The 12886-nt window shown below is 36.3% G+C and overlaps 1 protein-coding gene across 1 annotated transcript in view; it reads left to right on the forward strand.

The window, feature by feature from the left end:
* The window catches only part of SMG1 (SMG1 nonsense mediated mRNA decay associated PI3K related kinase), a 59836-nt gene that overhangs the window by 20804 nt on the left and 26146 nt on the right, over positions 1-12886 (forward strand). Inside the window, exons 10-28 of the mRNA XM_030957872.1 lie at positions 544-717; positions 1662-1886; positions 1998-2099; positions 2536-2805; positions 3348-3478; positions 4173-4334; positions 4768-4886; positions 5311-5398; positions 5481-5582; positions 6101-6241; positions 6533-6732; positions 6974-7170; positions 7856-8023; positions 8827-8981; positions 9455-9600; positions 10266-10467; positions 11393-11502; positions 11954-12101; positions 12470-12629. Of these exons, the coding sequence (XP_030813732.1) occupies positions 544-717; positions 1662-1886; positions 1998-2099; positions 2536-2805; positions 3348-3478; positions 4173-4334; positions 4768-4886; positions 5311-5398; positions 5481-5582; positions 6101-6241; positions 6533-6732; positions 6974-7170; positions 7856-8023; positions 8827-8981; positions 9455-9600; positions 10266-10467; positions 11393-11502; positions 11954-12101; positions 12470-12629 (3000 nt within the window). The remainder of the gene's footprint in view (positions 1-543; positions 718-1661; positions 1887-1997; positions 2100-2535; positions 2806-3347; positions 3479-4172; positions 4335-4767; positions 4887-5310; positions 5399-5480; positions 5583-6100; positions 6242-6532; positions 6733-6973; positions 7171-7855; positions 8024-8826; positions 8982-9454; positions 9601-10265; positions 10468-11392; positions 11503-11953; positions 12102-12469; positions 12630-12886) is intronic.

Below are 12886 nucleotides of genomic sequence, written 5' to 3' on the forward strand. Positions count from 1 at the left end.
CAGTGGGGTAGAGCAAGGCTACAGCTCTACTAATGAGATCAGCACTTCTGGGAATGTTCCCAGGCACTGGTGCCAGCTGGCATGGAGTAGGCTGGTAGTGAACTCTTGGTCTCCAGATCAGCATACTTCACATGTGTGATGGGAATGGCCAGTGAAACATCTCCTCTCCACTTTGGGGATGGGAATTTTTTGAAAGAGTGGTAAAAGTGTGCAGACAACTGTTGGTAACAGTGCAGGAATACCAATGATCATGTTCCAGAGACCAGGAACTTCATAAGCTTCAGGTTCAATTTACAAGATATAGTCTGAGTACTTTGTTTCAGTGGCTAAACTCATTGCTACTCTGTGACTTTTCATTGTCATTGTGTGCCTATATTCCACCTTCCTATGTGTGTGTCGTTAAGAGATACTGGATAAACACATCTGTAATTGGATTGTACAGTTTAATGTCTGGAGATGAAGTATTTTCAATCTCACATTCTGATATTTTACCCGTGTGTAAGTTGATGATGTGTGCTGATACACAAACCTTGTGTGCTGCAGGACCTCAGCCACGTGGCTTCGGGGGAATCAGTAGATGAGGACATTCCTCCCCCGTCGGTGTCGCTGCCCAAGCTGGCTGCCCTGCTGCGCGTGTTCAGCACCGTGGTGAGGAGCATCGGGGAGCGCTTCAGCCCCATCAGGGGACCACCCATTACAGAAGCTTATGTAACTGATGTAAGAGCTCCATTGCTGTGGCTTTCTTGGTTGCTCACGTGTTTTGTCACCATACAGCAATGCCACTGATTTAGGTTTTACGAACGTTACATGAATGTGTATATTCTTAGCTTTGAGTAAATCTATTTTTTCCAAGATATATGCTGCAATAATTCTATTAAACTATAGATTGTGATAGTGGCACATGGAGATTGTATCAGAAATTAACTTTTTTAGACATTTTAACTTCATGTGACTGGGTTTGCTTGTTATCTTTGAAACCATGTTATTGTTTATTCAGATAACTATGCCACTGTAGAAACTTGAATTCTGCTTATGATTTTTCTTTCTGTTGAAATTTTATCTATTAAATCTGATAGCAAACTTTTCTAGCTCTATAGTACAGGATGGTGTAAACTCAGAATAAATGTTATATAATAAGCTAAGTAGCTGATATAGTTCTGTAATGGGTGAGGAGATAAGATAAAAGTACCTGCACTCAAACTCTTGTGGCTGCTGGATGACCTGCCCAGCTGGAATTTATGCCCTTGCAGAATTTTGTGAGAGACACAACTTCTTGGGTAAATATGTGTATGGATTTCCCAGTTGAAGACAAGACAGTTATGTAACTTCTGCCCTAATCTACAGGGGATTCTTGTGACAAAATCTCAAGAAAACTCATCTGTCTTTTTCAAGGGGAATTCTGGTGATGTTAGTTGGAACTGAACAGAACTGTGAGTCATGAGCTTAGGTTTTGTAGATCTCTAACTGAATTGGAAACCAAGCAATTGAAAGTTTGTTTTTTCTTACACTTCCGAAGTGTAATGTCAAGATGACATTTTTCAGAATAGAATTGAACAAGCTGCAGAGCAGGTGATGGGACAGGATATCAAATGGGTGTGAATACAATTAATTAGCATCTCTCTTTAATGGAGTTTAACTCAGTTGTGTTTTTAATTTTGCAGGTTCTGTACAGAGTAATGAGATGTGTGACTGCAGCAAACCAAGTGTTCTTTTCTGAAGCTGTGCTTACAGCTGCCAATGAGTGTGTTGGGGTTTTACTTGGCAGCCTGGATCCCAGTATGACCATACACTGTGACATGGTCATCACCTATGGATTAGATCAAATGGAAAATTGTCAGACTTGTGGCACTGACTACGTCATTTCGGTCCTGAATCTGTTGACACTGGTTTGTACATGTTTTTATTCTTGTGAGGGACTAGAAAAACAGTATTTTGATTAATCTTTAATAATGAGTAAAAATTCAGGTGAAGTTACTTATTTTGGTCTTTATCCCCAGATTGTTGAACAAATAAATACGAAACTACCATCATCATTTGTAGAGAAATTATTTATACCAGAGTCTAAACTACTTGTTCTTCGTTATCATAAGGAGAAAGAGGTAAGAGTAAAAGTAACTTCTGCAGGTGTATTCCAACAGCCTTCATGCACTTCCTAGAATATATTGAGCTGTAAAACTTAAGCTATAAAGCTCATCTTGAATACATTTTTTAGTCTAACAGAATATCTGAAACTTCTGAAAAGGCAGATATAGCTACTTCTTAGCATTTAGATTTGATAAGAAATTGGAAAGTTTACCATCATTCCAGGTAGAGAGGTCCTTAGTTCATCTGGCTTTGATACTCAGTGTGTTAGGCAGAAGATCTAGAAAATAATTAGTAGATTCTGTAAGTAAGAGGTACAGAAAACTGAAGATGGATATCTGTATCAGACTAAGCTATTCATAGATAAAGAAGAGTGATTTTAAACTCTTTGTTGCTGATTAGTGTATTTTATGATTTGTTTTAATCAGTTATTGCTGTAATTATGTTCTCAAGGTCGTTGCAGCAGCCCTTGCTGTATACCAAGCTGTATTGAGCCTGAAGAACATTCCTGTTCTGGAGACTGCTTACAGGTTGATTCTAGGAGAAATGACCTGTGCTTTAAATAGTCTACTGCATAGTTTACACCTTCCTGAGGCCTGTTCTGAAATCCAGCATGACTCTTTCAAGAAGCTTATATCCAATGTGGATAATGCCAAGTTTGTTGTTATATTTGACCTCAGTGCTCTAAGTACTATTGGAAATGCTAAAAACTCATTAATTGGGGTGAGTAACAACTCAGACAGTTCATGCAATAAGTGTAAAAAATACTTGATTACTTAAAGTTAATGTATTACACCAGTAGGGTGCATATGTATAACTAAAATGATCATATTTGTCTCTGAACTTCCTAAGTTTTAGAAAAACTTCCAGTGTTAAAACTTAGGGGAAACAGTGGGTGGATTGTATCTCTAGTTGTTGCATAATGAAAAGCAGTTTCTAGGGAAGAGCATCTTATCAGGGTTATTAAGGGTTTAATGCTCAGATCATCATAGTAATTGTTTTTGAACCTCAAGACAGATAAAAGCAGCTGTAAAGTGTCCTTTGGTAGCATGTTAGCCATATGAAAACACTTTCCAGATCTTTCCATATAAAAACATGAACTACTTTTAACAGACTTCTAAAAATGGGAAGGAAATAGTTACAGTCAGAAAACAATAGAGTTAAATTATTTCCTGTGGGGAAGAGAGGAAAGACATTATTTGATGGTATGAAAATTACAGTTAAAAGTAGATCCTAGTTTTTATGTTTCTGTGATTGTTTTATAGATGTGGGCCCTTTCACCAACTGTATTTGCACTGCTGAGTAAAAACCTGATGATTGTTCATGGTGACATAGCAGTTCACTTCCCTGCTGTCCAGTATGCAGTGCTCTACACGTTGTACTCACACTGCTCCAGGTATGGGGTTTGATAATTCAGCAGTATTTTAAGAGCACTAGGATGGACTGATGTGAATAGAATATATTGTTGGAGGGATGAAATGAAATAGGCTGTTACAATCAAGCTTTTGCCCAAACTTCCTTAATTAGTTTTTACTTTCATTAATTGCAGGGAAGCTGTATCTCAGCCAGGAAAGCATATCCTGGCTTAAAGTTGGCCTTTTATTCAAAAGCAGATTAGAAATCTTGTTTGAATAGAGATAACGGAGGGAGAACTCTACTGAAAGTAAATTAGGAAAGATTATTTACTGTTTTGCCTTAATGAGAGACCTGGGAGGGGTAATGAGATGTAAACAACAGATGTAAATAGATTTTAGACCTTATTAATACAAACTGTTGTTAAAGTAAGGGAATATACAATTTTAACTGTTACTCTTCACATTCTTAGCTGTGGTGATTTTTCACTAAGCATTGGATACCAGATACAGTTGAGAACAGGTTACTGGCCTGCATGGACTGATAGCAAATTGTAGCTTTGTTCTTTTAGGCTAGGGATCAAAATATTTGGGTTTTGACAGAGGGTGGTTTGTTTGTGTATGTGTTCATTTAACTTTTGTTGCTCATTGTTGATGTTTTCTCTCCTCCTGTAAACTTTAGGGAAGTATCTCTAATCTTGGGGCAGTTTTACAGTTTGTTTTTCCTTGCCTTTTCAGGCACGACCATTTCATATCCAGTAGCCTCAGTTCTTCCTCTCCCTCTCTGTTTGATGGAGCAGTTATAAGTACTGTAACTACAGCAACAAAAAAACATTTCTCAATCATACTGAACCTTTTGGGACTACTGCTTAAGAAGGATAACCTTACTCAAGATACCAGGTAAGGAAAATATTCCTAGAAATTTGGAAATTTTTTTTTGTCCAGTAGAATACATTAATTCAGAAACCAGGATAATTTGAATTTGTAAAACTTGGGGTAAATCTAACCTGTCAAACGTTTGGGTTTTTTATACACTATTAGTGAAATCATGGAAAAAAGTAGCTGCTTGTTTTTATATATGAAAACTAGAGAAGTTTAAACCATTCTAAGATCTATCCAGTAGAAACAGAGCTATTAAAATTCACTGAAAGAAAGGGTTTGCTCACTGAAAGCATCCTTACCAAAATGCTGTGAAAGCTGGGGACATCTTTAAAGTTAAGAAATAACTTGTCTAGAAAGTGTGAGCTATGGTGCGATACTGATGTACAACGTGAAGTAGTTTGAAAGTACCTTTCTTAACTGTGTAGAGTGACTCAACTCTTGGTTTTTGAAGGAAACTACTTACAACATGGGCTTTGGAAGTGGCTCTTCTGATGAAGAAGTCAGAAACATATACACCGTTATTTTCTCTCCCATCTTTTCATAAGTTTTGCAAAGGACTTTTAGCAAACAGTAAGATATTGCATATTTTTACTTAACTGTCTTTTACATTTCAAAATTAAGTACATAAATAGCCTTGTCCCACTGATAGTAGCAACTGTACTTGTTTCATTTACTTTAAGGATGCTTCAAGATAGCATTGTGCAAGAACTTAGATTCTTTTTATGATTTTTTTTTTAAAGTGGATCCCTGCCTGTTAGTTAAACAATTAATTTTGTTAAAATAAATTGCAATCTTAAGAGATTTGACACATCACTGACATTTTTGGTAGATCAATTTCCCAGTCACAAATCATTTCTCAAAAGCACTGGAACAGTTCTGTGATGTATTCAATTCCAGAATCTGTAAATAATATGGGAACAAATGCAGAGTAGTGCAGAAGTTACCTAATTCCAGCAAGAATAACTTGTTTTGTCCTTTCAACTCTTTAATTCAGCACTTCTGGAAGATGTGAACATTTGTCTTCAAGCATGTAGTAGCCTTCATGCCTTGTCTTCATCCCTTCCAGATGACCTGTTACAGAGGTACTTGCACAGAGGTCTGTATGTTATTAGAATTCTGCTGATGATGGGGATATTCACACCTCTTTCCTTTTTGGTGTTGCAGGTGTGTTGATGTGTGTCGTGTTCAGCTTGTCCATAGTGGTGCTCGTGTGAGACAAGCTTTTGGAAAACTGCTGAAGTCAATTCGTTTGGATGTTGTGTTGAGGTGAGTTGTTCAGACCAACTTCAGTGTAGATAATGGTTTAATTTCTTCAGAGACACTTAACCTGAAAAATAATGCCAGTGGACATCGTACTGTCTTAGTTCAAAATCGAAGAGCACGAGCTTACACTGGTAGTTCTGGGTTCCTGGTTGGGCTTGATGATATTAAAGGTCTCATCCAACCCTCTATGATTCGAAGTGTCTTGCTATCTCTCCTGTGCTTTTACTGGTCTAAGAACAGTATGTAGTACACAAAGTAATTAATAAATTTGATTAGCTGTGCATCACTTCTTGAAGCAAACACTGAGTATCTGTAAGGTCCCTGTTACTCAGAGCTTCAGCAATATGTCCTATAATTTGACTTGAAGACCTGAGCTCTGAAAGCACTTGGTATTAATACCAAAGCATGTAATTACTTCTAGTCATTACATATAGATATAGTGTGTGTGTAACTCTTATACAGCTGTTTTTGGTTTAGTCAAGTATATTGTAGCATGGGTCATTTTCCCTCTCTTCCTGCAGTAACCGTACCCACACTGAAATACAAGAAATTTCTTTGGCTATAAGAAGTCACATGAGCAAAGCTCCAAGTAACACATTCCACCCACAGGATTTCTCTGATGTCATCAGTTTTATTTTGTATGGAAACCTCCACCGAACTGGGTAAGAATTCCTTGTAGAACTGAAATCTCTGAGTGTTGAATTTATAGTAAACAAATCCAAGTTACATTTAGTTTAAAATTTGTAAATATCATTACAAACTACGTTGCTTTGCTTTCAAACTTTTTTTATACTTTTAAGTATTTATAAGCATCTTACATACACACCTTTTGGCATATTTGCCTATATACATTGCTGCTTGGAAGTTAATTTTGTGAGAGATCTGTTTGTGAACAATAGGGAGATGAAGTGTGTACAGTATAAGCTTGTCAATGCACTGATGTTTTCTTTCAGGAAGGATAATTGGTTAGAAAGGTTATTCTATAGCTGTCAAAGACTGGATAAGAGAGATCAGCCAACCATCCCTCGGAACCTGTTGAAGACTGATGCTGTGCTGTGGCAGTGGGCTGTCTGGGAAGCAGCTCAGTTCACTGTTCTCTCAAAGCTACGGACTCCTCTGGGGAGAGCCCAAGATACATTTCAAACAATTGAAGGTAAAGTAAAAAATACACTTTATTTTGATGAGATTTTTGGTAAGGTTGTGAAGCAAATGTGTTCATGTCTAAGGCAAGAGGCACAACAGCTTTATTTTTCAGTGCTTATAGATTTTAATGTTGCTGCATAATTACTGTTAAGTTGTGGTAGATTTGAGGGCTAGCATTGCTATCCCTTTGCACATTTAAATACAATACTTTTTGGTAACTCTTTTTTCCCATGTTTTGGTAAAATGTGTAGGTATTATTAGGAGTCTTGCAGCCCACACATTAAACCCTGATCAAGATGTCAGCCAGTGGACTACTGCAGACAATGATGAAGGACACAGTAGCAACCAGCTTAGGCTTGTTCTCCTTCTGCAGTATTTGGAGAACTTGGAAAAATTGATGTACAATGCATATGAAGGATGTGCCAATGCCCTTACCTCTCCACCCAAGGTTTGTCTGTCTTGCAGTGCTGATGTTGCTTGGAGCAGTCTAGTGAATGAGCGGTGTCTTCAGGATTGTTCAGTTCTTAGCCATGGAATTCCAGAAAAACTTCTCAAGCAAAGTCTGAGCCTCTTAAAAAAACTCTGGCTTTAACTTTGGCATATTCCTACAGAACATGTTAAACCAGGCTTTGTTTCTGGAGTACCAGCTTGCATAGTGGTACAAATCCAGCAAGACTGTAGTCCCTCTGATTTGTAGCACTTATTTGTAGATTGTCAGCAGCCCTATTATAAAGTAACACACATATTTAAAGTTTTAATTGGTTTTTGGGGTCTATTATAAAGTAACACAGTTATTTAAAGTTTTAATTGGTTTATTTATAAGTAAGATACCCCATTGTGTATTTCTAAGTGCAAAACATTCTTCACTGTTGAAAATAAGCTGTTTAATTACCAGACTTTGATGTGACAGTAATACATGATTTATAGTCAGTGCATATTAAGACTTCTGGCCTGCCAGTGTTCCTGGCCAGTTGCATGCTACATATGATTTCAGACCATTTACATTAATAAAATTAATGATTAATTGAAGACTGGAGAAAATAAACCTTCCTGCCTTTGATATCAGTCTTAAGTACTTAACTGTTTTGGTTTGTGCAGAAGAATGTTGTGAAACTTCTTTCCTGTCTCTGAAGGTTATCAGGACGTTCTTTTACACCAATCGCCAGACGTGCCAGGACTGGCTGACACGGATTAGACTGTCCATCATGAGAGTTGGATTGCTGGCTGGCCAGCCTGCTGTGACAGTCAGGCATGGATTTGATTTACTCACAGAAATGAAAACTAATAATAGTATCTCTCAGGTACTCTCTTTTCAAACTCTGTGGACTACTGCAGAAATATTCACTATGATATTCTAAAAGAAGTAAGCTAAGACAACCAGTAGTTACTAAACCAAGTGGTATTAGTGGTAAAAGAATGAGTTTTTTAAAGCCACATTTTAAATTTGTATGTTTTTGTTGTGGTTGTGATACTGTGGATTGGAGGTTAGGATGTACTGAACACATGTGGTCAAATACTACACAGGAATGAATGCTGTAGTTAATTCACAGTTTTAATTGAGCAATTTCTAATTTAGTGGAAACCTTGTGAAACTAGTGCTGCATTAGTGTGAGACCATCCCAAGCTTGTGGTAGTGTGATGTCTTTCCATACCTTGTGGGTATGAGAAGTGGGATTGTGTCATAGGGGTATCCTTCCTCTAACTAGGAGCTAAGTTCAGGGGTGGGATGGGTGGATGAAGTAGTTAAAACCTTCTTGAAAGGGTTGAATAGTTTCTTCAGTACTTAATTTGATTTGCTTAAATGTTTTACCAAAGGTGGTTTGATAGATATTTGTTACTTTGTGCTCCCTTACAAATTCTCATATAGGTACAAAGCCACCACCCAGTGATTGCTTGCCACTGGTGTTGAGGCTGTGGGTTCACAGCTCAAACTCTTCCCTTGGCTCCCCTGCTCTTCCAAAATCAGTGCAGTGGATGGATATCAGGAGCACTTGTAGATGCGTATAGTGAAATACTGCTTCACCATTTCTGAGTACTCACCCACAGACAGGTGGCTCTTGCATGAGATGAGTTTTGTTAAATAATGCTTTTGGTTTGCATTTAGGGAAATGAATTGGAAGTGACAATTATGATGCTGGTAGAAGCATTATGTGAGCTTCATTGTCCTGAAGCTATTCAGGGTATTGCTGTCTGGTCTTCTGCTGTAGTTGGGAAGAGCCTCTCCTGGATCAATTCTGTAGCTCAGCAAGCAGAAGGGCGGTAAGTTTTCACAAATTATGGGATGCTATAAACTTGGAAGTTTTTTCCTTCTAGGGAAAGTTCTGCTTCTGAGTCTTTTAAACTGTGGCATGAGTCAAGGCTGATGAATTTCCATGTCAATTATACTCAGTGAATCTTTTCAGAGATGTGATATGTATTTAATCAGTATCCAGCTCTACTCATTCAGATTAAAATTGTGATAGACAAATATAAAACTAATTTATTTACTTCTGTCTCTACTTGATTTGAAGTTTACATTAAAACTTTTATGGACAAGCTTTTATCAAATACTATAACCTGGAAATTCAGCTAGCAACCTCATATCCTATCTTAATCCCTTTCTTTTGCTGAAGGTGATATGAGCTTTTTGAGCATTGGAGTAAAATAATGCTCAAAATCTAGGTTATTTACAAAAAAACCAAAAACCCAACCTGGTTCTTCAAGATGCTGACTGAAATATTGAACTGTTTTAGGTTTGAAAAAGCAACTGCAGAATACCAGGAGCACCTCTGTTCCATGACTGGAGTGGACTGCTGTATAACAGGCTTTGACAAGACTGTTCTGAAGTTGGCCAATTCCAACAGTGTGAACAATGCCAGCCCAAAGCATTCCTTAAATGGTCAGTATTTGTTTTCTTTTTGAGAGGAATACAACTGTGTAAATGTGTACATAAAATAAGAACATTCAGTGATACAGCCATGGTGATGTCTGACTCTGAAATCTGAAAACCTGTTTCTGTCTGCAGTTAAACTGAGCCACTTAATGCCCTTGAAACCAATATTATGTGTAGATAGGAGGGTTTGCAGTACTGAGGTCTAGCTGAATGAAACTAAAGGTAATAGGTAAAATATTTTGTAACTTATTAATTTAAATCTAGTTAATTTTATATCATCATAACTTAAACCTTAGTGTTTATGACATAATTGTATCATAAGTGCACTAGTTATTCAGAGATTTTTAACTTCTAAGACTTGGTTGCAGTATTCTGTTTCATCTTTGAAAATGAACCTCCTTTGTTCCTAATTTAGTTTTTCTGTTTTTCTGTTTTGATGCCCCTTTACAGATATAAACTAAATTTTTTCAAAACCTCATCTGAAAAGGGTCTCTTTTCCCTTGGAAAAAGTGTCAGTGGAAGAATACTGTTAAAGTTGTATAACTATTTGATTTTTTTTAATGAAGTGTTTTTCTTGACAAAAGACATAGAAATAATGTTTCAATGATAGAACTGCTGTTTGAAAATATATATTTAAGTGCATGTTTATATAATATTTTTTCATTCCATAGGAGAAACTAGAAAAACTGTTCTGACTAAGCCAAGTGACTCTTCACCTGAAGTGATAAACTACCTGGGTAACAAGGCATGTGAATGTTACATTTCCATTGCTGACTGGTCTGCTGTTCAGGAGTGGCAAAACATGGTCCATGAACTGAAGAAAAGCAATAGTAATACCTCAATCAACCTGAAAGCAGATTTTAACTACATAAAGTAAGGGTATAATTCATTTTTTCAACAGTACCTAAAAGTTCATTGTTTTACAGCTGAAATATTAAAGTTTTAATTGATTTTAAAAATTGGATGTCAGTTTCTAAGTAGAGGCGTACAAAGAAGAGAGGTGTGTTCTTGGGAGGGTGAAAACTTGGCCATGGCATTTACAGATGAAGAGAGAACTTCATTCTAAATAGCTGCTGTAACTTTCTGGCTGCTGAGGCTGCTTAGTATTCAAGAAAAAAATCTTTCATTGAAGAAAAAAGATGCCAAATTTATTCTGCTTTACTCAGCGGAAGATGAATCCTTTTGCACAACTTAAATGTATCTCATGTTCTTAAAAATATCTTAATATACTAATTTAATGGAAAAAGTATAGGAAAGAAATGGTCTTGGCCACTGAGTTTTTTAGTTTTCTGGTTTTTTTTAAATGAAATTTAGAATTGTAGCTTGTGCATTTATTTCCTGACCTTTGATATTTTTCTAGTTCATGAAAAAATACTTGTGACATTGAATAGACCTTCAGAGTTTAAGGATAATTTATTTTTATTTGACAACTTGATTGCTTTCCATTCCTGCATGATTGTGGTAAACATAGTAAAATCCTTTTGCCTGAAATTTTTTGACTTGAAAATAAAAGCACAGAAGAAAGCAGTGAAATAAAATCTGCAGGTCTGAAAAGGTGACTGCTTCTGTCAGAGAAAGAGGCTCTTCTTTCTCTTTGGTACTGGATTCATTCATTTGGTGCAGGAGTAGTGCCTTTTATTGATGTATGTGATAATTGAGATTTTTTGCTTAGAATTAATCCTAAGAGCTCTGTAGGATTTTGAGTTGTCTTGAGTCTTTTCTTTTTGCTGTGTAATATACTTAGCAACTGGAGTGAATTAAGAAATATGAAAATAAAACTATAAATGTTGAATTGCAGATCTTTGAGCAGCTTTGAGTCTGGACAACTTACTGAATGCACTGAACAACTAGAATTATTACCAGGAGAAAATATCAACCTGCTTGCAGGGGGATCCAAAGAAAAAATAGGTATAAATGCATAAATTAACATTTACTTCAAATGCAAAAATAAACATTTCTTTGTGTGTCTGTCTGTATAAATGACAGACTGAAACTTCCGAATGCAATTTGCTGTGTTCAGTGGACTGACCATAACCCTTATGAATCAAGCTTCAAAATGATGGGCAGTGGTCATCCTAAATGTTGATGCAAGTTTGTTTTCTGGAGTTAATTAAAAAATGTGACTGTTTATAAGTAAATAAAAAATGTGACTGTTAAAAAAAATGTGACTGTTTATAAGTAATCTGTGATGAATATTCATAATAGAATATTATGAATATATATACATATAAAATATATATATTTTTAAAAGAGGGGTTTTTTTTCTAACTTCCTTACTGTGAAAAATGCATTATCAGATGGTGAAACATGATAAAATTTGGCAGTTCTAATTGGTTTCAATTGTTTAATCTCTATGTAGACATGAAGAAGCTCCTTCCTAATATGCTAAGTCCTGATCCAAGAGAACTTCAAAAAGCAGTTGAAGTACAGCTTTTGAGAAGTTCAGTATGTCTGGCAACAGCTGTAAACCACATAGAACAGGAGCAAAAGTGGCAGTCAATATCTGAGTAAGTTGAAATGTGCTATGAATTAATGTAATGCACTGTGAAAACACGTTCTAGTTTGTTAAACATAACTTTGTGTAAAGCTTCAGCATCCACGGCAGTTCTAGCTGTTGTGAGTTATAAGCTTACTGAGGAAAATAAGATGATGTTTAACTTGGAGTTCATGCAGTTTATAAAGTACTTGAGTTGGTAAAGTGCTTCTGTGTCAGCTTAATAATTGAGTATTGTCATGTAACTTGTATGATATTGCAACGCTTTCCGACCATCCTTTTAAAGATACTGATTTTGTTTTTTCTTCAGTAATTTTGATACCGCTATTTATTCTCACAGTCTAGCTAAGAAAAATGACTGTCCTGATCCTTTAATTTCAGAAATCTTATAAAGTACCTAAAGCAAACCTCTCGCATTGCTATTGGGCCTTTGAGGCTTTCCACGCTCACCGTGTCTCAGTCTTTACCAGTGTTGAGCACTCTTCAGTTGTACTGTTCTTCTGCTTTGGAAAACACTGTATGCAACAGGCTGACATCAGAGGTAATTCTGTGTGTTTAAAACCTAAATTGGGATCATGTCTTTTGCCATGTCATATTGTGGAGTATTGAATATAAAACATAGATTAATTGTTAATTTTGACTGTTAATCGTACTGTCAAAAGATCTCATTCAGTTTTCTAATGTGCCTTGACCCAAGTTTTTATAAGCTTACATCTCAATTGGAGTTCTCTCTACAGCTATAAATACACCTCTCTTTCAGTTACACTTACAGTATTTTTGAACTGTTATTGACAGTTG

Source organism: Camarhynchus parvulus, chromosome 14, assembly GCF_901933205.1.
Source record: "Camarhynchus parvulus chromosome 14, STF_HiC, whole genome shotgun sequence".
Taxonomy (NCBI): domain Eukaryota; kingdom Metazoa; phylum Chordata; class Aves; order Passeriformes; family Thraupidae; genus Camarhynchus; species Camarhynchus parvulus.